Genomic DNA, 26,458 nt, shown 5'->3' with positions numbered 1-26,458 from the left:
CTTATGTCTGCATTAGCAGAATAGTGGACACAATATTTACAGCATACAATAAAGAACAATGCTATACATGGTAAATTGTCTGATTTACAGTGTTGTGCATTAACAAGAACTCAATGCATGTCATATAATTATACTAGTATATTCTCTATAACAGTGACTGACAAACTTTTGTGGCCTCCCAAGACAAAGTGACCCTGTGATAGCAGTCTTGGACAATGAAAGATTATATATTCTTTACCTTATAGAGGTATACTAAAATTACTGTCACTTGTTGTCACTTATTGTTTTAGTATTAATATAAAAATATTAATATTAAGTAAATGAACCTTTCTAAAGATGGACTATATTATTCATAATTTAATGTATTTATTTGTTCTTGTTTTTTTTTTACACTACATCATCCCCAGACAGAAGTCTGCAATTTTTAGGATCATATGTGCATACTCACTTTGAGCATAGCTATACATCAGTTGAGTATAAGGTCTTTGCATTAAGTATCCCTCACTTCTAGGAGCACAGTGTTTAAATCAGAATTTACTAAGCTATGTCAGGCATTAAAATGGACTTATGTTAAAGAGTGCAATGCATACATGTCTTTATTGGGGATTAATTGGAACAAACCTAGGAGATAAACCTGGGCCTCACTCTGCCTGAGGACTACAATGGTTCCCCCATCAATGAGCATGTCCCTAGTGCAACATCAAAGGCCTTCCCCTGCTTTATCAATAAGAGCCCTTCCTTCCCACATCTTCCTGTAACTTTCTTAGCGTTCATGCCATTGATTTTCCAATAAGCGCCCTTACCCTGCGGTGGCTGGCCAGGCTCTGATGGCTCAGAGACCAGACTCAGACAGGCAACATCACTGAGGAACAATTGAAAATCAGATCTGGTGTATTGTTAGGGTTCCTTGAGGCTTATTAAGAAACTGTGTTTTTCTCTTTTAAAGAGGTGTTCCCTCACTGCAGACAGGCATACATATATATATATATATATATATATATATATATATATATATATTCGGTCAGGGCTACATTGTGCCGCTAGCCCAGCATTGTTCAGCAGAGCTGAGTTAGTTTATTCCCTCAGGAAACCCTGGAGAGCAGGGTCCTGTGTAAGTATGGCCTGGCCATCAGGCAGGTGATCAGGCATGCCTATAATCAGATGCTTCCTTAGCCTTTAATTCCTCCCTCAGTTGGCTAGTAAATCCCCAACTAATGAAAGGACCCAATAACTTAAAACTTATCTCATTTTCCATCCCTACCAAATGACATCCAGATTCACTATTTGACAGTGTTTATTACTACTAAGGCCTTTTCACAAGGTTCAACCTTATCTGCTTTGTTAAGGTGGTTGGATATGTGGATTATGATTTTTTATTTTTATTTTTTTGTTAGTGGGGAGTGAAAGGGAATGCAGGGAAACCCTGGCATAAAGCCTTTGAAGGCAGGTGGCAGCAGGAGTGTGAGTTCTACAGTCAGGATCTGTGCGTCGGCATGCTCTCCCTCAGATCAGCACAGGAATCCAGCCTTTTCTTCTCTCTGATTATCTCTTATTGTCAACTAAGGCTTGTTATGGCTGCATAGAGTCTACTTATTGTCAACTCACTGGGCCCACATTTAGAATTACTATACAATACAGGAGCAGAGGCCATGGTAGGATCACTTCTTTTGCGTAATCTGCATTAGTGCTAGTATAGCAATATTTTTTACCTATAGCAATGTTTATTATGTAAAAAATGTACAGCGATACCACTCAATAATAGTTACATATAGTAGGTTGTAATTTCTAACGCTATCAACACACAGAGACAGCGGCCTCCTCCACTTCCCCTCTTCTTCGACCGCGACTCTTTGTCTGTCTCCCATACTTGTTTAGTGCCTCCCAGAGATTAAAGCTTTTCCTGCTTTAAACAGGTGTCACTGAGCCAGGCAGACCTCCGAGAGACAAACAGCGTTATATCAGTTGGCCCATCTGCGACTTGCCGACTCCAGACAATCCCATTGCTCATCAGTAACCACTGCAGGTTATTGAATTACACCATCTTGATTTTTAAAGGGCAATCCTGTTTTCTGTAAGCAGTGGACACATCAAGCTGGCTCAGAGCTCCAGCACTGATCAGGAGTCATCGTGTTATCTGCTCTACTGCTAATTGCTTCAGGTATCTTACAGCAGTAATGGGAATGGATGGATGCTTACCTACAGTACAGTACACAGTAACCACTCTGTTTAGACTCATTAAGGCAAAGATGAAAGCAGAGACCCTTTAGAGCTCATTGTTAACTAGCAATCTTAACTAGTAGTTGCACATGTGGGCCTAGTGTTCCCAGGCCTAGTCAAGACAGGCAGTGGAATCTGGAGGAGGGGCTGATAGAAGAGATTATCGGAACAAGGTGTGAAACACTCCATGTTCAGACAGGACGCATGGAAACTTTTTCCTCATACACATAAAGAGGCAGTCCATTTAGAAAAGCCACATTTTCTGCTTTTTTTAATTTCATTTTATGTAGTTTATCCACATGCTTTTAGTTTGAGGAATCACTGTCTGTTCGACATGTGGCATAATTTTTTTTCTTTCGTTACTCTCACTGCCCTCAGTCCATTTGTGTGAAATGGCTGTTGAGCTCATAGCCTCTTATTAATGGAGCAGATAATAAATACAGACCAGTAGGGCTAGTATCCCCTCACTCAATATGGCAGCCATCTCTAAATCATGTCGGGCTGTATAAAGCAATCTTGTTAATAAGCCAGCCAGTCTAATATCTTTCATTTTGTATGCAAACCAAGACAAGGGTCACTGGTGGGGCTTCTGTGGTGAATGAACGAAACAATCAGGTGAAATATAGTCACACAAAATGTATGTTCCCAGGTATTTAAAATACATCTTTTTTGAATGTAAATTTCAAAGTCAAAGTCATTGCTTTATCATTACAGTGTTTCTTTTTTCCCCCCTCATACTACCATCTTATGGCCTTCTACTGTTAATTTTAAAGTTCAAATACAAAAGCACATCTTTGAAATTAGATTATTTTTGCAGTTCAAGTGCATTTAGGCTGGAGAGGTCTCAGGTATGTTGTGTGGGAGGCGAGCTTCATCAGACATTCATGAAGAGGCAGACAGACATTATCAATCTCTCCTCTCCCTCAGTGGTTAATATGTTAGGGTGTGGGGGTAGACTCCATTCTGATCACAGCTGAAATTTGCATCCCTAAGTAAATAAGTAAATAAATCAAGTGCAAGCAGTGAATGTGCTAATCAACCGGGATGTGGCAGTGAGCTTGGTGCCGGGAAACTTTGCTCATGTAATATTCAGTACTGGTGGGTTAAAGGGCAGCCCAGAGTTATTGGTTTCAGCCCGATTGCCCCCTTTAATCAATGTTGGCTGCATCCCTTTAATAAAATTATTAGCTCAGCAGTATCTTGTGCTATCATTTTATCTCTTCTGCGCTCTAAATTGCAGCCTGTGTTGGGCCTCTCAGATGCTCGGGGCATGGCCAGCTCCCGAAAGCTCAACTCCCATTTATTATTTCAGAGGCGAAGGATGGTTGGAGTGTTTGAAACCAGGCTGAGCGTAGAGTTTATTGGATGCAAGATCTAAACACAGCTGCAGTAAAGTCTCAACCCAGTTTATGTATTTCAGGCTCATAGAAAATACAGTCTTTCATGGCTCCAGTTAGATTTCATATACATCTATCTCAATGCAATGTATTATACTTTTCTAATATGTGCACAACTTGAAGATGGAGTGATAATGGTGATACTGAATTGCTTCTTATATGCGGTTTCCCTTTCTTCTTCCAGTTATGTAAATGTGTGATGTGCTGATGGGTGGCTTCTCTGTGTCTAATTATCTCGCAATGAATCTATTTGATCCATTAAGTTTGCCTGTTTCTGCTTTTTTCTGACTGGAAGTTAATTAAAAACGGATGTAGGATTTGCAGAATATAAGATTAGGGGTGTTGTTTGGAAGGTGAAGATAAAAGATGGTACCTTCCTGATATGGCAGGAAGATGAATCATGTACGGCTTATTAGTGCTCATCTCAGGTATTGTGTTTAAGTACCTAATCTAGCGTAATGAGCACATTGTCATTTGTCCAATTATATCTTTTGTCTTTCAACCAATGCACCATACATTGGATATTCTTTGTTTAAGGTTCCTAAATATAGTGTCTCTTTCATTTTTTCTGCATCCGATATATTCTTAATAGGTATAGTAATATTTTGGAAAATCTGGACATTTACATATAAATAAATTATAAAAAAAATATATATAGGAATGTGTGGTGTACTTAAATACTGTATCTGCATTTATGTTTACATTAAATCTTCCTAATACAGAATAACCTCTCTAATCCTCCCTCAATGTATGTCTCTGCAGGCCTGGATGCGATGAACGCCTCATGTAGGCATCAGCATGGACAGCTGTGAGTCTCCCGTGGTTTCTGGGACAGACGATGGGCTCAGCTCCTCCCAGCAGCAGCAACCACCACAGCCCTGGAACGATCACTCTAGCTCACAGGTCCCTTGCACCAACCAGGCCCCTTCTCTGGATCCCCTGTCTCTCTCTGCTACCTATCCTTCTCAATCTCAAATACCCAGCACAGCTCATGACGGGGTAAGAGAACTGCAGTCCCAGCAGCAGCCAAAACAGACATCACCCCAGACCCACTGCGATAGCTCTGCCCCAAGCCAACTGCATCCCACAAGAGAAGGTCTTGAGGAAGAAGAGCAAGAGGGAGTGAGCTGTGGAGAAGAGGAAGAATCTGAGGACTTAGATGAAATGGAGATTGACAGCTGTTTCCCAAGTCTTCAACCCTTTCCTGGGGTGCCGATGGCTTCAGGGGGAGGGGGCATGCCCACTCTTCTGCGTCATCAACCCACACGACAGCAGGGAGCACCTGAGAGTGGGAGTGAAGAAGGAGAAGAGGAAGAGGAAGAGGATAGTAGTGATGTGGAGAACCTGGCTGGAGAGATAGTCTACCAGCCAGATGGCTCAGCCTACATCGTAGAGAGCCTCAGTCAGTTGATCCAAAGTGGTGGGGGTATGGTACCCAGCCTGCTTCCCACAAACTCTCTCACCAGTGGGGGAAAACCAGGAGAACCTGTTGGGACTTCATCCTCGGTGTACCCCCAGATCATCAACACGTTCCACATAGCCTCGTCCTTCGGGAAGTGGTTTGGCAATTCAGACCAAGGTTTTCCCAATACCTCAACCATGGCAGGCCTGAGCCCTGTCCTGCACAGTTTCCGTGTCTTCGATGTGCGGCACAAAAGCAACAAGGATTACCTGAACAGCGATGGGTCTGCCAAGAAGTCCTGTGTATCCAAAGATGTTCCCAACAACGTGGATTTCTCCAAATTTGATGGGCTGGCCCTATATGGCAAGGGTAAACCTATTCTCATGTGTTTTCTCTGCAAGCTGTCCTTTGGCTATGCGCGTTCCTTTGCCACTCATGCCGTCCATGATCACCGCATGACACTGTGTGAGGACGAGCGGCGGCTGCTCGGGGACAAGCATGCATCTGCCATCATCCAGGGCATTGGGAAGGACAAAGAGCCCCTCATCAGTTTCCTGGAACCAAAAAATAAGAGCACTCCTCTGCCACCTACGCTGCTCCCCATTAACTCTGGCCAGAGCTTCTATGGCACATTTAGTGGTGTCCATCTAGAGCCTGGAAGCAGCAGTGGGGGCGGCGAGACCCTCCTGAACAAAGACTCTGACTCTGGCCTTCAGCAACAGCAGCAACAACAAAACCCGTTAAGCTCAGTCCTCTCTCTTGGAGGGCTGAGCATTCCCAAAGCATCCACTCTTACCTCATCCCCAGGCTCTGCCAAAGACTCCAGTGCCCTGCCCAAACAGGGAGGGAGAACAGAGGAGCCTGCTGGGAAAGAGTTGGTGTGCAAGGGAGAGGATGGGGACACTGAAGGACATGAAAGCAAGTTACACCTATCTAGACAGGTGGGGGGCTCAGAAGAAGAGGAACTGTTATTAGGGGAGGAGGAAGACGAGGTGGAGGCAGAAAGCACTGCAGTGGCCTGTGGTGGTAACAGTAGCAGCGGCGGGGGTGAAGTGGGGGAACCAGCTGTTTCAAACCAAAGCATTTCCAAATCTACTTTATTAATGCCTAGTAGCGCTCTCCAGCCTTCTGCCTGCACCTCTGCGGTCAGTTCCACACTCAACAGCAAAGCCCCTGCTTCCACTTCCTCCTCTGTCAAGGAAGCAGGTTCAGCTGCAGATGGTGGGGGGAGGACCTCAGAGCTCCCTCTGAGCTTTAACTGCCAAGGGCCCACTACTCCCATGGCAATGGCGGCAGCTGCCGTCAGAAGAAGCGAGGATGACACTGCTGGCACTTCCTCCTCACCTCTGTCCTCCAATGCTGCTGCAGATGAAAGTGCCAATCGAGATAGTGCCACAGCTCCAGAACCAAATGATTGCCCAGCAGAGGGAGAGGAGGAAAATGGAGCCCTGCTGCACCATCATCACATGCACCACCATCATCATCACCTCCACCCTTCATCGCATGGCCACTCCCAACCCCTCCCAGGGGTGTCCTGTGACATAACAGGGATGGGTGAGTGTTCACAGAACCATGGGGCTGGTGGCAGCGGAGGAAGTGGGGTAGAATGCCCTAAATGTGACACTGTTCTGGGTTCCTCACGCTCCTTGGGTGGTCACATGACCATGATGCATTCACGCAACTCGTGCAAGACACTCAAGTGTCCCAAATGCAACTGGCATTACAAGTACCAGCAGACATTGGAGGCCCACATGAAAGAGAAGCACCCAGACTCAGGAGGCTCATGTGTGTACTGCAGCAGTGGTCAGAGCCACCCTCGTCTGGCTCGTGGAGAAAGCTATACCTGTGGATACAAGCCCTTCCGATGTGAGGTATGTAGCAAATAAATATAGCAGTGCTCACTTTTATTTAAGGGTTGCAGTTGAATGTATATGTTTTTTTGTTTGTTTTTGCTGATTTGTTGTAAGATGTAAACTGGTATTGAAATGTATAATTTTATAGCAGTTCAAGACAAAATGTCTTATATTTTCTAGGTGTGTAACTACTCCACCACCACAAAGGGCAATCTAAGCATTCACATGCAGTCGGATAAGCACCTGAACAATATGCAGACGCTGCAGAATGGAGGCTCTATTGGTACTGCACAGGAGCAGGTGTTTGGGCATACTACAGGAGGAGTGGTGGCTGTCCCCTCAGTGACCCAGGCCAGTAGCCATCACCCTTCTCACCACCATCCTACACAGTCCTCCACCCATATGGCAGGACCGTGTGGGGCCCCCTCCCCAACCAAATTGAAGAGCAAACCTACTTGGCGATGTGAGGTATGTGACTATGAGACCAATGTGGCCCGGAATCTGCGTATCCACATGACCAGCGAGAAGCACATGCACAACATGATGCTCCTCCAGCAGAATGTTACCCAAATGCAGCATGGCCGACTTGGCTTGGGTGCCATGCCTTCACCGTCTGAGGCTGAGCTCTACCAGTATTACCTGACCCAGAACATGAGCCTTCCACCAGGCCTCAAGATAGACCCAGCAGGAGCTGAGGCACAGTTCCTGATGGGGAGCTTTCATCTGGATCCCAACATGGCTGCCCTGGCCCCTGCACTTGGTGAGCCCCATTCTGCCTCTCTTACTCTCAGAATTTCTCAGAAAGTCCCCAAGTAAAGTTCAGAGCAATTTCTTTTATTTAGTTTTTCTTGTGTTAACAACACACAAAACAGTGGACAAACAGGAATATTTATGTGTTTCACTTGTCCACAGCAATATATGCTTGCTGTAACACCACTTTTTTTAGCTTAGTCACATGTCCCTGCAGTCTTTCATGGCTTTAGCCTGCCACTGTGAACTGTGAACTACTCTCAGTTGTCATTTTCCCCTTTTACAGAGTGCCAGTAAAACAGAGAGGGTGTAAAGAAGAAGTGAAAAAAGACGATCTATTTAAGACAAATTCATTCAGTGTTGCTTACAATGGTCTGATAGTTTACATGATAATCATGATAGTCATCATATCACAGTCTTCGATGTCTGATTCTCACATCCATTGTAAAATATTCTCAGGCACATTGTCAGTTGAACAATTTGTTTAAGCTACAAATGCATAGCTATAAATATTGCCTAGTAGCATGCAGAAACCCTGGTAATTTGTTTTTCTCTCACACATTCCTTAAGAGGACATCTAAGTGACATTATACTGACAAAATGTTGCTCACTTCATAAAGTTCAGTTTATGATACTCATTTTTTCTCACAACAGGTGAGTTAGAGGGGCCAAACCTCTGCCTTCCCTGTCAGGCTGCAAGTCTCAGCCTTTTATGTCAGTATTTCCAAACTGCTGCTGAACTTCACTACTTGAGTTCTCCATTTATCCAACTTTGTAATTGCAGCTATAAATTTTATCTTGGTCAAAAAAGGGAGGTTAGAGGGCTCAGCATGTGTAATGCAGCAGCACAGCAGGGTGTTTGGTGTGCCAGTTACAACACCACAGTTTGCACAGACTTGTCTGAAACTGTCGCCAGTTCAAAGACACAAACAAAAATTGATTGCTGTGACTAATTCTTTTTTCCCCCCTTCTGCCATCTGGTTCATTTTCCTGTGAGGTGAGTTATAATAAGCATGTTACAAGGCAGTGATTACACAGTCAGGACATATAAACTACAGTTGTGTCATCCTCAGTCACAGTTTAAGGAACCCTTAAAAGACATCATACTCACACTTTTTGATATTAACTCTATATAGTACGTTACACAAGGCTTAGTAAATCTCTTCTTGAGAGAATCTGCCATCACAAGCAGATCTCAGCAAAAATGAGAAGTCCTCTTTCATGCACTTACTGTGGATATTTTTTTAATTTTTTTTTTACTTTTGAGTGTATTACCAAGATAGAAGATAGATAACAAATGTTGACCTCACATGATCTTAGCCTCCTGGTAATCCGTGTTCCCAAGACTACTGTAGCGAAAAGAAGATATGAGATGGAGTGAAAGTGAGTTAAAGAGAAGGGAGAGACATGTGACTTTTAGTTTATTGTGCTGGAATTTGTCATCTATCATACAATGTGAAACAGCACATAAGATAAGTTAGACAGCTTTTCAATTTATTAGTTTTGAAAAGTAAATTAGCAAAAAAAAAATTTCTGAGTTTTCTGAGAAATTCTGAGTTAAGGTATCAGCACGATCACTAGTACTAGTGATCCTCATATAACTGTGGACATGGTTTAACATATGTGTTTTCATGGTATTATAGTTTCCCATAAGAAATGGGAAAAGATGCAAAAGTACAATTCAATCTTTGTCTAGTTGTCCACAACCAGAATTTAGTGTGAAACAGGATCAAGGTATGTGGAAAATCACAGAATCTCCATAGTAATGGAGAATGAGAGCCAGGTAGAAATGATAGCTGTATGGTGTAGTCAAAAAACAGGACTGGGATAGCAATAAGGGCATGTGTGTGCATCTATGTGTTTGTAGGAGGGGGAGTGTAGGGACCTGTGACTGGGGGTGTATGAGTGATTTCAGTGGGTTTCTCAAAGGTCTCCCTCTCCTGGCTATTAAAACTCAGGTAATGGAGAAAAGTCCGAGAGCAGGCCGCATACTGCAGCAATAAATAAAAAGGAGCTGCTGGAATTAATTTAGTGTAAAGCCAGGCAGGGTCAAGCCTGCATGCTCAGTCTAGGCAGTGAAAGATTAAAGATCAGCAAGCAAAGGCAAAAACACCGGGTGCTCTTACCTCATTGTTTTAGTATTCATTTTTAAAGTTAGCCTTCCCAGACAGAAGAGAGGTTCCATAGCTGATGGCATAGGATATGTAGGTGTCCAGACTGATTTAGTGGAGAAAACAAACAGAAAGGTCCAAGCAGAGACATGATTTTTTTTTTTTTACATTATTAGTCAGTGAACAAGGGTGCTGGATTTGATTTACAGTAATGTGTGCTTGGGAGCACATAATGATAAAAAGAAAACTGGCATTTTCTGTGAAGCTTGTGGCCTCTAGAGCTGATTTACAAACAGGTCATCAAAGTTTACCAATGCAAACAGGACAATATTCTTTCATTGTCCAGCAGTGTGAGGCTTTGCTTTCTTTGGAAAACTCCATGTTTTCTTTTTCTTTCCCAGCCCAAAGCAAGGAGACCTTTAAGCTCATGAAAACATACAAGCATATTATCCTTCATGCATTATCATACTGACGAGTGTAACAGCTTTACTTTACCTGGGATTTTATTCATGATTAGAGAGACATAAACATTACTGCTTTTGGAAAATGTTGTGATCACTAAAATAATGATTTACACTCCTTAAAGTAAATGATATTTAAAAACTCAGCAATAATTTACATTTTAACCTTTGTATATGTTTATGATCAATGTATGTAATAATAATGTAATATATGCATGCAACTATCTCAATGCTTTTATTTACTGTTTACCTCTTTCTTTTTTTCTGTTTTTATGTTCCCTGCATTCTAGTAGGTGGGGAGATCCCTATGGATGTGCGTCTCAGCAGTGGACAGTTGGTATCTGAAGAACTGATGACCCTGGGAGAAAGTCTATCACAAAACAGCGATCCCTCCCTCAAGCTCTTTCAGTGCGCTGTGTGCAACCGCTTCACAACTGACAACCTGGATGTGCTTGGCATGCATATGGGAGCTGAACGCAGCTTACCAGAGGAGGAATGGCGTGCTGTGGTGGGCGACTCTCACCAGTGCAAGTTGTGCCACTACACCACTCAGCTCAAAGCCAACTTCCAGCTGCACTGCAAGACAGACAAGCATGTGCAAAAGTACCAGCTTGTGGCCCACATCAAAGAAGGGGGCAAAGGTAATGAATGGCGCCTGAAATGTGTGGCCATAGGCAATCCAGTGCACCTGAAGTGCAACGCCTGTGACTACTATACTAACAGCCTGGAGAAGCTGAGGATGCACACTGTCAACTCCCGCCATGAGGCCAGCCTCAAACTCTACAAGGTTAGTGGTCCTCAAGCTTCTTTATCTTGCCCACCATTCAACATTGTCTTGACAGTGCATTACAAATTTCATCTCAGTACTGGATATACATGTAACTGTTGGGAGAACGCATGTTCATAGGTAGCATGTCAGTGGCAGAGATATACGTAGAACCAAAAATATAACAGTATATATAATATAATATAATATAATAGTTTAATACAGCACAATAGTCTTTCTGCAATATGTTAATGCTGTCTATATTATTGCACTTTGAGTTGTTATAATATGACCAGCAGAAGTAGTTTTTCTGAGTCAATTGAACATTGAACATTTTATACAAATGGCAAAATGTGTCCTTAATTGTCTCCCTGCTAACTTGATACTCCTCAACAAGACACAGTTAAAACACTAGTGCTATCCATACCACTATACGAACTGCTCTCACAAAACATGAATGATAGCTTGGTTGTGTAACTCTTGCCTTCCCAGTAGTTATATAGAAGCAGGGCCACACTCCTGCCATGAGAAGAACATGGCAGGTGAAACTGGTTTGGAGGCTTAGGGGTGAATCACTTGGAGACGAATGAAGAAGTGCGAGGAGACAGAGGTTTGGTGCTAATACTCCTCGGAGCGGGAAAGGCTGAATCGTTCTCGACAGCCGTATTGATTTTTGCTGGACTTGGAGCTTCACCTTCTCCTCTAATCATTCCATAATAGCCAATGGATGAACACTCTCCGAACAAATGGCCATAAATCTAACAGGCCTGATTCCACTTAGGTACCTATCCTGTGTGTCTGCGGCTTTGGCCACTCTGTGCTTAACCCAAACTGGCATAGCTGTGCATGCACACACACATCCAACACACACAACAAAACAACTACATGCACACCAACAGAATCTAGCATGTGAAACTGTAATGTGCACTGTCTACTATTATATGTTGTTTTATTATAATAAGGCCACTCCAGTCGAGGGTTTTACAGAAAAAAAATCTGTTAACAATTTTATTTCTTGACACTTTTGTATTGATATTTTAGTAAATTAAACTATGACTTATTCTGGGAAGGAGGTATAAAAACACATGAAAATGCACTGCTTCAAGCACGGTGTTTTAATCACATTAAAAACTAAGCTGAAGTGGTCCATTTAAACCCGCTCAAAAGGCTGTCCATTTGAAAATCATCCAGCATTATGAATAATTGCTCAGAATCACTGGCATGGCAGACATGTTTCCTGTCCACAAGGCATTTGTACTGAAATAACAGTAAAAGAGAGAAATCAATTTTGAGTGTTTTGTTAGGTGTGATGCAGGGCTCCTAGTTCAGCCATTAAAGAGGGCCAGGGGACACAGGAGGTGGAAGAGGGGGGATATGTAGTTTGGCTTGTCAGTCTATGGATTGCACTGGGACAGCAGAGACAACCACACATTTTTTAGTTGCACATAGATACAGAAGAATGCAAATAGGCAACAAAATCCGTGAACAGCAACAGATCCTTATGTTTTCTCAGCCCATGGCCATCCTCTCCTGGCCTTAGCTGCTGGACTTACTGGCCCACATTCCAGTCACAGTCTCACACTGGACAAAAATAGACAGCCTCTGGCAAACTCTGTCTTCCTCACACCTTTGGAGGAAGAGACTTGTTTTGTCTCACAGGGTAGGGTTATAGTATATATTACATTATCTGTGTACTTTCCATGTTTCTGTGAGGTCAAAAGAGAAACAGATATTTTTTCCTCATCTCTCTTTTTCCGCTCAGATTTTGTAAGAGAGAAGAGACATATGTCATACTGCTGCTCAGGCTGTGGGGGATTAAATATGTACAACACATCCAGGCATGATCATTTTTTATGACTTAAGCCTCTTAAGATGGCTCCATGTTTCTTAAAACCCATTGATCTTCCAAGTAAGAGTGTGCATTTGTCCAGAAATTACCTGCACTCACGACCCGCGAACACTGCTGTCCTCATGCGCTCTTATCCCAGACACTTGTCAAAAACAGAGATATTCATGAGCTGACAAGAATTATTACAATATATCATGACTCACAAATATGATTAGTGGACAACAAGTACGTGGTTGTGAGGTCTGCTGGCAGCATTGCTTTCCCCACTTGACAAAGTCACAGTCTTCGTACTGCGTTGGATTTACTGTCCCGGTAGAGATACTGACAGACAGAAACCCACAGTGGCCCAAAAGCCTGTAAAACCGACATGGTATAATGTGCAAGGACGAAAAAGGGAAAATCACCATTCATTTATTCCTCCCAAAAGAAATCTGATGCAAATAGCACCATTTTTAACCTTTTTGGGGAGAAAATAAATCATCAAGTCAGCATAAACAGGCTGTAAGATGTGGGAGATGCTGGGGACACTTCACCCAAATCAAACTGGTTTGCATTAAACAGGCCCTTTGTGTGCACAGCTCCATATAAATTGGAGCCTGTAATTACTGGAATTAAAAAGGAAGGTTTAAACTGAGGGCTAAGCTGGATGGGATAATTTGAGAGTCTGTGGTATGCGGCCCATATTAGGGTTTTCTAAAAATATAACCCCCACCACCCCATGTATTGGAATGTTCCAAAAGACCACAGAAAGATCCAGCAAGTCATCCTGACCACATGGACCACCACACAGTAGGGGGTGATGCCGTCTTCCCCTGCGTACTGTGTTCACAGTTGAGAGATACCCATTCTAAGTGCTGTGTGTTCTGCCTAGAAGCTAACTTTCATCATCTGTTTTCCCATGATGCATAGGGTTTGTAGTTTCTCTAACAATAGCCTGATGGTCACCCATCCTTTCCTAGAATAGTCACTCCTAAACACAAACAGATGGGGTGCAGACAACCCAAACCTTTGTTTGTGTATAATATGTTTTTAGAATATCAATTTTGTGTCTGAGACTGTCTTCATCTTAAATAAACCCAGATTCCATTCTCATTTTACAGTAAGTGACATACTTAATACGCGAATATGATAGCCCTTATACCACCAGCAGTAGGCCTTGGGGCTCAGCAATGTGTTAGTGTGGAGGTGAGATGAGTGGAACTAATACAACTTTCAGGCCTTGGCTGCTCTGGCCAGACAGAATGGGTGGGGACTAACCAGGCCCAGCCACAGGCTTCAGCTTCCAGTCAAGGGTTGGGGGAAAGGGGAGGAGCATATGGGGGTTAGCTGGCTACCTTCCTTGTCTCGGGGGCCGGTGCAATCGGCGGTAATTGAGATTGATTGGATGTTATTTTTCCTCTTGCAAATGTAGTCCATTAGCTTGGCACATGCATAATCAGTTTAGAGCGCAGTTAGCCGAATGTAATCATGTTCCTCGGTGTCTGCTAGCACAAAATCCACTCCAGATGCCGCTTGGCCATGGAAAGAAAGGGAGAAAGTGCCGTCACTATCAGAGGGGGAATCTTTAACCAAGAAAGTCCTGTCACTCCTCCCCTCTTCCCTGGTCCCACTCTGTTGAGCACACAGATAGCTGAACAAACTTTGCACCTATCTGTCTGTCTGCCTTACAATCACAGTCCTGTCCATTGTCTGATCCTTGATTTTGATCATATGTCTTGATCATATGATCATATGATCATATCATATATGTATGCACTTTTAACAGCACTAACATAGTGTTCAGCGAAGTCCATTAACAAGCACAATAAATCTTCTTGGAGGAAGTCATGCTCTTATTTTACCCTTCAGTGCAGTCCAAAACAACTGGTGAACACTGGAGAAAGAAAATGTCTACACTCTGCAGAGAGCAAATAATCACAATGAAACATAATAGAGGAAAAGAGGCTGTAATGTAAATGAAGGGATTAGTGGTTACATGGAAAAGCATTAAGGTGTTTCCCTAATGATCCTACTCAGCAGAAGCACTGACTTCTCAGACTCAGGAATGCAAGTCATGATGACCTCTCCTCGTTAATGATCATAACTACCTAGGATTGACTCCAATCCTCTTGGACTATAGAATTGTATGTAGTTGGATTACAACCACAAATGATTGTATTCCAGCTCTAGAAAAATGTTACAGTTTTGCTGACTTAGGTTGACTAATTGTAGCATTTCAAATGAGTTTTCACATTTTGCACATCAACAGTATTGTTATGGTATCTTGTTGCCCGTTGCTACTGTGACAAGGTCACATTGTCCATGTTCACATCTTCCCAAGCACCTGAATTTCTCTGGGATGTCCCATTCATGCCTGATATTTTTGAGGTGGTCCTAGAGTGAGGGCAGATGAATGAGACCAAATTGTCCTTCTGGCCAACATCAAGACAAAAATTGTGGCAAGTAATGTAAGATGTCCTCCAGCGAAATGATGTCTAGCGGGCGCCTGGGCTTACCTACTCATCCACCAGACATTTCTAAGAAGAGCAGGGTAGTAGGATGGAGAGACAGACGGGAGCGAGGGGATGGGGTTGCGACAGGAGAGTTGGAAGGATAGATACTCTGCTAATTATCATGGCTAGCCTATGATTGTTCAGTAATAGTGCTCAGTGGGAAAGGTTGCAGCAGTTCCAGGAAGAGCTGAGCTCTGATTTACTGGTACTACCGCTCTAATAAAGCGCTTGTTGCACATCCTGAGAGACAGCCCATTCTCCCCTTTCACATGCACAAGCGTGTGAATACACACGCACATACACGCGCACACACACACACCCTCACACACACACACACACACACACACACACACACACACAAAGAACAATCTTTTAATCTAAAGTGCCAGCACATGACAACATGGGGCTCATGAATTATATTGTTTTAATTGTTCTAACAGAAGTTCTTGTGATATATTTCTGTACAAATAATGAACATGTGATCGACTGCATAACTACACTTGCCCCTTTAACAACTTCTCAGTCAACACAGTCATGATCCTAAACCTGTTACCCTCTTTGTGTCAGTAGCTGCCTGCAGGGGAGTTGCATTCTGTAGCGTCCTATATCAAACAGATCCAAGCTTCTGAGCGGAGGGTGGAACAAGGAAGAAGTGGCATAGAACAGCAAATGAGGACGAATTGGATAGATAGGCTATCTCATAGTAAGGGGGTCTAGTATGGCTTATCATTTGGCACTGTGTAAGAATTTTACAACTCCTCCAGCTCCTACCACTTGAGAAGGCCAGGGAAAGGGTCAGGCTTTGACCTGTGTCACAGCTGCTGCTAGTGCTGATTGCATGTGCAACTGCCCTACTGTGGCTGTTGCTGGGACTTACACAGAGTGACAATGAAAGAAAGCAAATGGCAGAAAACCAGAAAGCTTCTTAGACAGAGCAGGCAGGCTGTTTTTTTTTTTTTTTCCATTTTTTGATGGCTGTTTACCACAGTTGCCAGAGTTAAGAGGGCCCAGTGCATTACAGACAGGGTCTGTGTCCTGGGTCTGTGGTGGAGATAGAGATGCATTCTCTGTGTTCCATCACACAGGGCCATAGGAGGATTAGAGAAATGATGACAATGATGTGTCAGCTGGGAGTTGGAGCTCCTTGGTCATTGTGTTAATGATTGATTGTTTTCATTTGATTTTTTTCTTCTTTTTTTTTTGGACATGAGCAAGAGTGCATGCTTTTGCTAATGTGCAAGGAAGCTGCTGATCCTGTTATCTCCAGCTTGATCAGCAGAAAAGGCAGATTGGTGCTTGAGGAAGGAAAGGGATAGGAGGAAAGGGTATATCAGTATTTGTGGCTGAGTTCATCACAGTTCAAGACAGAGATAAGTTCCACTTTGTATACATGGCTAGCTTTGTCACTATAGGCAGTGATATATGGGGTAGATATCCAGTTTTTAACTCGAATCAGATCCTTCCTTCCAGACGAGAAACAGTTTCTTAAACATTACTGTCACACATCTTTCTGTTTATGTCATATTGTTTTTTCCTCCATCCTCCTACAACATTTCATCCTTCATCATTGTCTCTGCAAGATTAATAAACATAACAAATACTCATCAAAAAGATAAAAAAAAAAAAAACAGTATGGAAAGTGAAGCAAGTGGGTGGTCTAGAAATGGGATCTGCTTAAGGTTAAAGGTCTTTAATCCAACCATGCTGGAAAACTACATTTTCCTCAGCTATGTCCTCTGTCTGCTTCCACCACCATCTCTACTTCGTCTTCAACATTTTAAAAGTTCCTTGGTCCTTACTTACGAGGAATGTACCATTAACATTATTGTCAGCACACTAATTCTCTTACTAAACCAACAGATCTAGGTCCCATAAAAAAGAAGACACATAAAGCTTTTCAGGCTTAAATTTGTCTTTAAATTTTGTAATTATGACAAATGGTCTTCCTGTTAAAGTGACTGTAGGGGATGGTGGCATTATTGAGAGGACAATTACATCTTAGAAAAACCTCTTCCTGCACCAACCAGAGGGTCTCTGTATCTAATCTATGTTATACTCTGGCTCTGCCTGCCTCTATCTTGTAAAGATGATATTAAAGACATATCAGTCATGGTCCTGTCTTTTTACCACTCCCACAAAACCCCCATTGAATAGATGCAAGGGAGATGGTATCCGTTTTGCCTCGTCTTCAGCAGCCTTTACAATTTCCTATGAACTTATTATGTATTTGGTAGTCAAACTGCAGTAAAATTAGTTGCCATGTAGGCAGACTCTTGTTACATTTGCATACATCCAAATAACTCAATTACTATCAATATCCAGATTGAAGATAGGCAGGTATATGTGAACTTTATTGATCCCTGAAGTCGACTTGTTTGGTCAACACACATCAACTAGGCCACAACAGGAAATAAAAATAAGCCATAACGTACAGATAACACACATTCCAAAGATATTGTGGAGTACAGCTCAGAGGTTGATCTAGATGCACCCTTCAAGCCATATAGTGACAACATAAATCATTAAACATCTGAATACATTAAACATCATCCAGTCATTCAGAAATTGATAAAGTGATTAATAAAACACTTTTCGTGTTTTGCAATAACTAAACTTCCCCACTAAACAACTTTAAATGTTGTTGATGCTCAAGTTATTTTGTGTGTAGTCTGCAGGCTCAAGAGAAATTTTAATATAGTTACAGATAATATTCTTATTACTGCTAAGTTTGGGAATTTACTGGTCGACAGAGCTCTTTAATGTAAGAGCTGTTTTTGTAGTAAGATGGAAGCTGCTTTATGCAATTGACAGCACTGAAAGAAACCAGATTTAGGTTATATGCTTGGATTTAATGGATGTATTTTGTGAGCATGCAAATGTGCTGCAGCTTGAATGAGGCCTCTCACAGGTCTTTTTTGCTCAGCTGGTCAATACATCTGGTGACCTGTAGTTACTGTATCTGAAAGACTAACAGTGGCAATTGGTAGGTAAATGACACTTTGATGAGGCCAGGCTCCTGTGAATCTATGCAACCCCTAAGCTGAAGGGATGGAGAGAGTGAGGCAGGCAGGCTTACAGGCTCTGTGCCATCAATACATCAGTGGCTTAGTCACCAGATTAATGGCCTCCGAGTGGTCAGGGCCACAAAACTACTCAGCTCTGAGGCCTGTGCTCAGTGGAGCTGGTCATGAAAGCAAGGTAGGGCGAAGAGACAAATGAAGAGAAGGGAGGCAGTCTTAGATACCAGGATGAGCACACAGGGACCTCCAACTTGTTTGTGTTTGGCCTACAGAGTAGAGTCTTGGGACAGATACATTTCAATGAATGATGGATATGTGGCCCAGGTTGTTTTATTCCCCTTCCCTGGTAATGTTCCACTTGTAAGTTCAAAATGATGTTTGACTAAATGGGATATCACCAGTAGAATTAAGTAATTTTATACATAAGGATTTTATAGTTGAGAAGACATAGTTTCTAAACACAACATACAGTGCCTCTGACAGCACTCTGGGTAACTGTACAACCTGTTGTGCTGTGTTGTTTGTTGCAAGGCAGCAGAATTTTAAATCCATGCTTGATTTACAGTGCTGCAGCCATTTAAATTGCTCCTAAGTGCGCAGAGCATGTACTGTTTTTGTTTTACCTAGCTTTTTCTTTGTTCTAACAAATCTGCCCCTAAGGTCTTTCCATTTTGTGGTGCATTGATTACTGTTGGATTGCAGAACTTCAGCAATTTCTCGCCTGGATCTCATTGGCTGTTTATTGTTAGTGATGGGTCAGATAGATGCTGATGCCTGCAAGCATGCTCTCCTCAAAACAGTCTATTTTGTTTGGGTTATGTAGCGCAAAATCTTTTGTGAAGTACTCTGTGTAGTGATAAGTCCATCTCACCCCTCTGTGACTGCTATCAAGGCTTGAGTAAAAGTTAACCATCCTCCAGTTTCCTGAGGACCATTTTCTGGGCAGGGGTAGAATTTTTATTTGAAACAGTGGAGCCTCAAAGGAGCTTTTCTGTAGTGCCAAGAGAGAATAGCCATCTCTGAACTTCATGGCATTGGTTGTCCATCCATGTTTTGCCTAATTGCTGTGTGCTGCAGTCCAAGGTTAGAACTGGGAGCTGTAAATCCATCAGTGTTATGCATTCAATGTTTTCTCCAGATGTAGAAGAAAAGATTTCATCCTTCTGTAATTAAGCGGTGCAGCCCAGGGTGTCATGTGTTTTTTATTGGGGGCTCTGGAAAAGATCATTTTGCACCTTGTTTTCTCATCAAGACTTTTATTCTCGAATACAAAAGATGGATAAAATGGAAAGATGAAAACGTAGTAGAGAATAGAGTCGCTTGTTTAAATTATTATATGGAAATTACAAGGTAGTGATGTAAGAGGTCAGCGGAGGGAGTGGAGGGTGGAGACACAAAGGGGACAAAGGCTTAGTCTTGGAACCAAGGCAATTAAATAGTTCCTCAGATGAAGAATATGAGGAAAAAAAAGTTCTTTTTAAAACCTCAAGAATGTTCCCAAATGTTATCTTCCCCACGGGTGCTGTCTTCTACACCTGTGTTCTACTTTAAACTTACTGCTGGAATAAGAGAGAAAGGGTGTGGGGGGGGGTTAGGAAAAGTGATAGTGAGTGAAAGAGAGAGAGACAGCTTTAAGAGTTGGGGACAAGAATGCTCTTCAGCTTCTCAAGGGCACAGATACTTTATGGCCTTCACATTCCTCCATGACAAACTGATGCCCAGAATAGACAGTGGTGTTTGGGGGGGGAGTTTAACTGCTGTGCCTTTAAGCCCCACCCCAACATATCATCTTTGTCCCCTCCTCACCTTCACCTCACCCTGCTTCATTTATGTGGCAAACCTCAGGGTCACACTGTCTGACGCTTTTCTTTTACTGTCCAAAGCTGGTGAAAACATGCGACTTAAGTGCAGGCTTTTGTTCAGTATAAGCAGTTTCACACATTTGCCTTTTATAAAGTCCTTTTCCGTCTCCTGTTGATTTACAGAGACCTCTTTCCTCTGAGATGTCTTCGGAGTAGACAGTAGAGGAAGTCTCCATAGCCGCTAAACTCCTAGGCTCACTCCCAGATCATATACTATCATCCATCACTGCTTTCCCTGCCAGGCCCACAAACTCTTTTTTTTTTTAATAATATCACCACATTCAATCAACACTAGCCCTAAAATTAAGGACTACGGAATAATTCAAACTTGGATCCTTCCATCAGATGGCCTATCTCTGTCACTAGATAGGAATTTTCTTAATTTATGCTTGTTATGTTGGAATAGTCTTGTTGAAATAATTTGAACCATAAGGACTGTCTGTGCAGCTACTGTTTAAATGAGAACTCTGGGAGCCGTTAAAGTTTGAACATGAAATTGTGAGATCTGGAATGCAAATTATTATTCAAATGATCAATGTATTAATTTGCATGCTGAAAGATGTGAGGGAGAGAGAGAGGAAGAGAGGGGGAGAGGGTATATTAATAAGTTCTGTAAAGCAAAGTATTTTATTATTTGTTGATGTTTCAGGAGTGAGGGCATATTAATTTTGCAGTTGTGAGTCCCAGTGTGACATAATTCTCTCTCTCTCTCTCTCTCTCTCTCTCTCTCCCTCTCTCTTTCTCTCTCTCTGTCTTACGCTCTCTCACACACACAGACACACACACACATCTGTCAGACACATGTCACCATCATCATTGATCACCTTCTTATACTGTATTTATTTCTTACTTATAAAAAAATAAAAAGTCTTTCTAGACAGTTAAGATAATTTTGTCGACTATTACCCATGAAATCAGCTCTTTTTTAATTTTTGGAGAGATAAAATGACAAAAATGTCTGAATTTATGGGATATGAGATAGATTTAGAACATAGACTTAAGTGTTAAGCTGTTGAAACATGAAACTACTCTGAAAAATCTGAGATTTTCAGGACCTGCTGGTTGTACTGTCATTTCCTACCATGTCCTCTTTCACATGAAATAGAGCTTATCATTCAATTTTCCTCCATTTACACTTTTTAGTCTTTTTTTTTAAATTCAACTCTGTCATTACCGACTGGTTGGGTGAAAAGAACAGAACAATTTGATGACAGGTCTTTTGATATTTTGGATTATCTTTGATCTTAGGGGATTTTTGATTCTTTGAGTGGTCACATTAGATCAAAAGCTAGTTTGTGACCGAGCAGCCTGTGAGGATGCGTGCTATAAAATGAGGCCTGAGACTGCATTGTCTGAATAATAGAAAATAGAAAAAAGCATATGTGTTGTGAATTTTATTCAGATAATTTATCACTGACGCATTGGCTTATAGTAAAATACTAACTGTGAGTGGTGCATGTAGGTGCAAGAGACCAGTCCTTACATCTGGAAGGGAGTTTAGGGCTGTTCAAATGAGAGATCCAGCATTGGAGTATTCCCAGTATTCAACTTAACTTTTAAATCATTAAACATGATGAAGCCATCTCCACAAAGTCAGGGGTTTATATACAAAAATCAAACACCATCTGCCATCTCTGATCAGAAGCAACAGCCATCAGGCCAGGGTTACCAAGGCAGAACAGGAAAAGCCATTAACTGCCAATCACTGCATCGATCGACAAGCCAGTCCAGCACTACCATCCACCCCTACCCCCACCCACGCCTGGCCACAGACACACACATATAGTTCATCAGCTTTTACTGTACAGTGCACACGCATGCACAGACACATACACATGCATATAGCCTTGCATAAACCACTGTGTTTTTGTGTCACCGCTCTCCGTGATGGGTGACATTTAGTCAGGTTTGTCTTTTTCCAGCTTGAACCATGGTATCTTTGAAATGATCTCAAGTCTAGATTGCAGGATCAACATTCTGTTCAGTTTAGATAAAGGTTGCCTGACTTTTTTATATTGGCTTAGCAAATCCAACGTGTTACTTGAAGGACAGTCAAGATGCTGTTTAAAAGATATTTCCTTCTGAGCATAGGTTTTTAATCTCCTCATTACCGAAATGTATCTCAGTAAAGTCCATTGCCTTGTCAAAATGAGAGTAGATAGTCTGTTCTGTTCAGTTCTGCTCTCACTCCCTCCACATTTTTGGAGTCAACCCTCAGATAAAAAGGGAAGTAATAGAGTCAGTGAAGGGCAAAAAGAAAAAAAAGAAGATTGATTTTTTTTTTTTTCTCCTCCATTTTCAAAGGTGTCACTAGAATTGAGGGTCATTAGAAGAATATTTACCTACTTCCCAATTTAATAGAGATGCTGTATATCAGAGTGATCTGGATCAGAGGTCAGGGCTGGGGGGAGCAATTAAAGCATATGGATCCAGAAGGTCTGGGCCTGTCCCATTGTGTGTGTTGCAGGCAGAAACAGATAGGTGAGCTAAAAAGGAGGTAGAGGCAATAAGTATTGATCATAGCTGTATTAATTTATTGAGTTTTGCTGCTAATGAACTCCTGATGTGTTAGTTAGGCATGCGTGTGTACGCACATCACACTGAGCTTTGCATTTACCTGCCTGCTTTGTGTTTACTGACAAAATGTGCTCACATTTTTCTAGCTCAACTCTCATCATTTTATACAAGATAAACCAGATATATGTTGTTTTTTTTTTTTTATATAGCATTCTTTCTTATTCAAAGTAAATCGTGTTGGCTTTGCTGTTACATGGTTTGGTTAGAGCAGCCTTCTCTGGGGCCACACAATAGCCAGAGACAGACCAGATATGATGGATGCGGCCCGGGGCCTATATACTCGCTCTGTGTCTGCGGTGGCCTCATCCACACATCAGCCATGGATGGAGGGAGGGAGGGCAGAGATACAAACCAGACCAGCCATTTTCCTCGTTCCGCTCATAAATATTTGTGTGGCTGATTTATAAACAGTGGAGCAAGAAAAGAGATCAAAGTCAACTCTAATGCTTATATAAAACTGGGCCTTTTTCACAACGCTGCCGTACACATCATGCTCGTACCTGTTACAGACAAAGCTATATATTACCGAGCATTTTGGCAAGAGTACTGAATGGCCACTCACGTTTTAGGGCTTGGTCTTCCCCTAGTTATGAGTGTGGCTCTTCCAGCATTAACCCTCCAAGGTTCTCAGCGGTTACAAGCCATCAATATGTGTTATAGCTTAAACTCAACCTGCTCTGAGCTGGTGTAAACTCCCCTGAGGTCAGTGACCTCTCAGGGCTCTTAAATGGCTGTAGTACTGCTAAGCAGAATTATTAAAATATAGCAATGCAATGAAGAGTCACAGTATGCCATGACTGTGGTAGTGTTCATCACAGTAGACAGCTGCACATGCTGATTCAGGCAACCAGCTGGTCAGACACAACACAAAGGCCAAGTCTCCTGTTTGGCTGAGAGGAGGGATTAGGGTGGGGTGAGACAGTGTGTGCATACTGTATATATGTGTGTGTCTGTTTGAGTAGCTTGAAAACTGGCTTTGCATAAGTTTATGTGTCCAAACACATTCATCCACAGCTGAAGCACGCTAAGCCCACGGGGAGCAGAGCAGATATTCCACACCTACAAGCAGGGGACCCCCCCCCCCCCTATATATGTATATGCAAACACATATATCTCCTATCCCACCCCAACCCCCACCATTTATTCTGAGCCTGGGTGCAAATGTGGGGGAGCAAGAGGTGCTCTCTTCTGCCTCTGACCCTGCTCCTGATTAATAACAGTTATAGCTGGCAGATGCTGAAGAGCACCATGAAGATGGCTGTTCACTGACCTCTGGGGGAGGGAGAACAGCATGGGTAATGGGAGAGAAAAGAAGGCCTTTTACAATTGAGATTCCCCCTTTGTCCACCAGCAGGACAGGGTGTGCTCAGTGTGGTTAGGCCTGGGAGAGCTGCTGCTAAACAGCCTGTCTCTATGTCAGTCTGATTGTGGGTGAGTGCCTGGAGACATCTGGTTCTCTCTGCGGGAACACAGTGGTATTTTTTTTGCAGCACTTCACCTAGCAATTACATAAGACAGTAAATTAGCCTGTGTTTTGTTTAGCATTGTTTTTTTTTTTACTTTATGTATGTGCTACTTTGTGTCTTTGCTTCTATAGTGTTTTTCCAGTAAATTGACATAGTGTTGAATGAAAGTTCAATGAAGCATGTCTTGTCCTATATGCTGTTGTCCCACTCCTTCAAATCTATCTATACATTGTATATGGCGTGTCAGCCTGTTAGGCAGGTAGGCAGGCATTGTTGGAGGGTTCAAGAGAGAGTAGATGGTAGATTGTTTTACCCCTGGTGGGTCTGAGTTTGTGTGTGGCGGAAGATCAGAGTCCTGCTGAGGATCAGAGAACTGATGCTGAGTGAGGCTGACTAGCTGAAGCCTGTGGTCTGGCAAGGGTTACTGAATTATTACTGATGGTTTCAGGGGTAACTGTCCGGCCATAGGACTGGAGAATATTAATCATTTATTTGATTGTCTGCATGTGCTGATTAATCAATTTGAGTAGGATCTGCAGGATTAACTACCCTATTATTCCCCTGTACGAACAGATAAGAGATAAGACTTTAAAATATCATATTCCATTTATCATTTATTTTTAGGTCCCTGCTGATGAGAGTGAAATAAAAACTGAGGTGAGATTAGGCAGAACAGCAACATGGGGAAAATGTTGGGGGAAGGATGATAAGAGAAGGAGGGAGGGGGAAAAATCCCTTAACTGCAGATTTGACTGTTTCAAAAGATGGGGGGGAAAGATACAGCCTTGTATTTCTTCAAACATGGCACAGAAAACCAAGTTGTGCAGCTGGAGTGAGAGAGCGGAGAGAAAAGGGGGGCGGAGAGACAAAAGGAACAGGAAGTTGATGGGAAAGTGATAGCTGTCTCCACCTGGAGTATAGCCTGAGCTGTGTTAAGAAGGGAGGCAAAGCAAGAGAAGGGAGGGAGCTGCTGCAGTTGACTCCTATCCTCTATTCTGGTATAGGTAAGTTTGGCTCTCATACCAAGTATAGCTAGTTAAACTGATCCAACAATGGCAGTATTCCTGCTTACCCCACTCACTATCTCTTCAGTCAATAAATTCTCAATCTGCCAACTGTTTAATGTGTTATGTCATGTGGTAATGCCTTTGATTCCAACATGCCTCCGTTTGTAAATACAAGAGGCACTCAAAAGGCTGTGGTTTCTTTACAAGCATGGTGCCCCCGGCGCTTTGGTTGGGAATGCGCTGAGAGGGAGAAGGATTGAAAGAGTACGGGAGGGAGTGAGAGGTGGTTGGAAACTGTATACACTTCCTGTTGCTCTTCTGCCAACCCCTCTCCCTGCTGCCTCTGGTCGCGCAGGCAGTGAGTGAAAAATGTGAGAGGGAGGAGTATAACCTCTCTCCTGGCTGAACACAGCACCGTAATTATGCACTTTTCAGCAGGTTTTACATTTAACACTTTCCTCCCGGGGTTGAGATTAGTGCTCACCATGCTTGATTTACTGCACAATTACTGAACAAGAGCTCTATCTAATCAATAAACAGGAAGGGGAAAAGTGGTAGGCTTTGAAGTATAGTTTGAGATTTTTTGCACGATTGAGCAGTGTATATGGTGTAGCTAGTAAGGGCAGCTTGGCTGTGATGCCAGCCTGTGAAATATCTATTGTATCAGGCACGCCTCTTTGCTTTACCGGCTCTCTGAGCCTCTTGACAGTGTTCAACGACTGCGGTGGAAAATTCTATCTTTTTCTTTCTAAGCATTGCTAAATACAGAAGTCAACAACCAATTGTCTAATAATGACATTCCTCCCAAACGTTACATTAAAATCACAAGTTGGGCTCAATATGATCATGTAACTTTTGTGCCAAAGTTACATGAGAAGGGATACAAAGCATTCTTGTGTGGGAGCTTGCCTGTATTAGATGTCTCCAAATCGGCAGCCAGCACAGTGACCTCCGTGATGACACTTGCTAATGGCATGAGCAGTTATTTTGGGAAGCTTCAGCGACCAGCTATCACAGGTCTTTCTAAGGCTTTGTAAAGCTTTTTGCCAGCATGACCAAAGCAATAGGCCTCTTCCAATTAGTCTGCTCTGTGTTTGATTTTTAGTGACGACAACTATATCTCAGCAGCAATTATGCTGCACTGGGTATGATGAGGGTTTAGGATATTGATCCTCATTGATCCTCCCTGATCAATGAGCACTTTTGATTCATTTCTATGGAAAGTGGA

General features: G+C 42.5%; 1 protein-coding gene across 2 annotated transcripts in view; it reads left to right on the top strand.

Moving 5' to 3' along the window:
• zfhx3b (zinc finger homeobox 3b) overlaps positions 1–26,458 on the top strand; it is a 136,364-nt gene that overhangs the window by 42,222 nt on the left and 67,684 nt on the right. Inside the window, exons 2-4 of one of the 2 annotated variants that reach the window (XM_026320627.2) lie at positions 4,377–6,887; positions 7,050–7,629; positions 10,485–10,978. In XM_026320627.2, the coding sequence (XP_026176412.1) occupies positions 4,413–6,887; positions 7,050–7,629; positions 10,485–10,978 (3,549 nt within the window). In that variant the 5' untranslated portion in view covers positions 4,377–4,412. Of the gene's footprint in view, positions 1–4,376; positions 6,888–7,049; positions 7,630–10,481; positions 10,979–26,458 lie in introns of both variants that reach the window. The other variant, XM_026320625.2, reaches the window with a different exon arrangement.

Source organism: Mastacembelus armatus, chromosome 3 (assembly GCF_900324485.2).
Source record: "Mastacembelus armatus chromosome 3, fMasArm1.2, whole genome shotgun sequence".
Classification (NCBI taxonomy): domain Eukaryota; kingdom Metazoa; phylum Chordata; class Actinopteri; order Synbranchiformes; family Mastacembelidae; genus Mastacembelus; species Mastacembelus armatus.
Note: the sequence above shows the minus strand (reverse complement) of the source record. Positions and strands in the feature narration are given on the sequence as shown.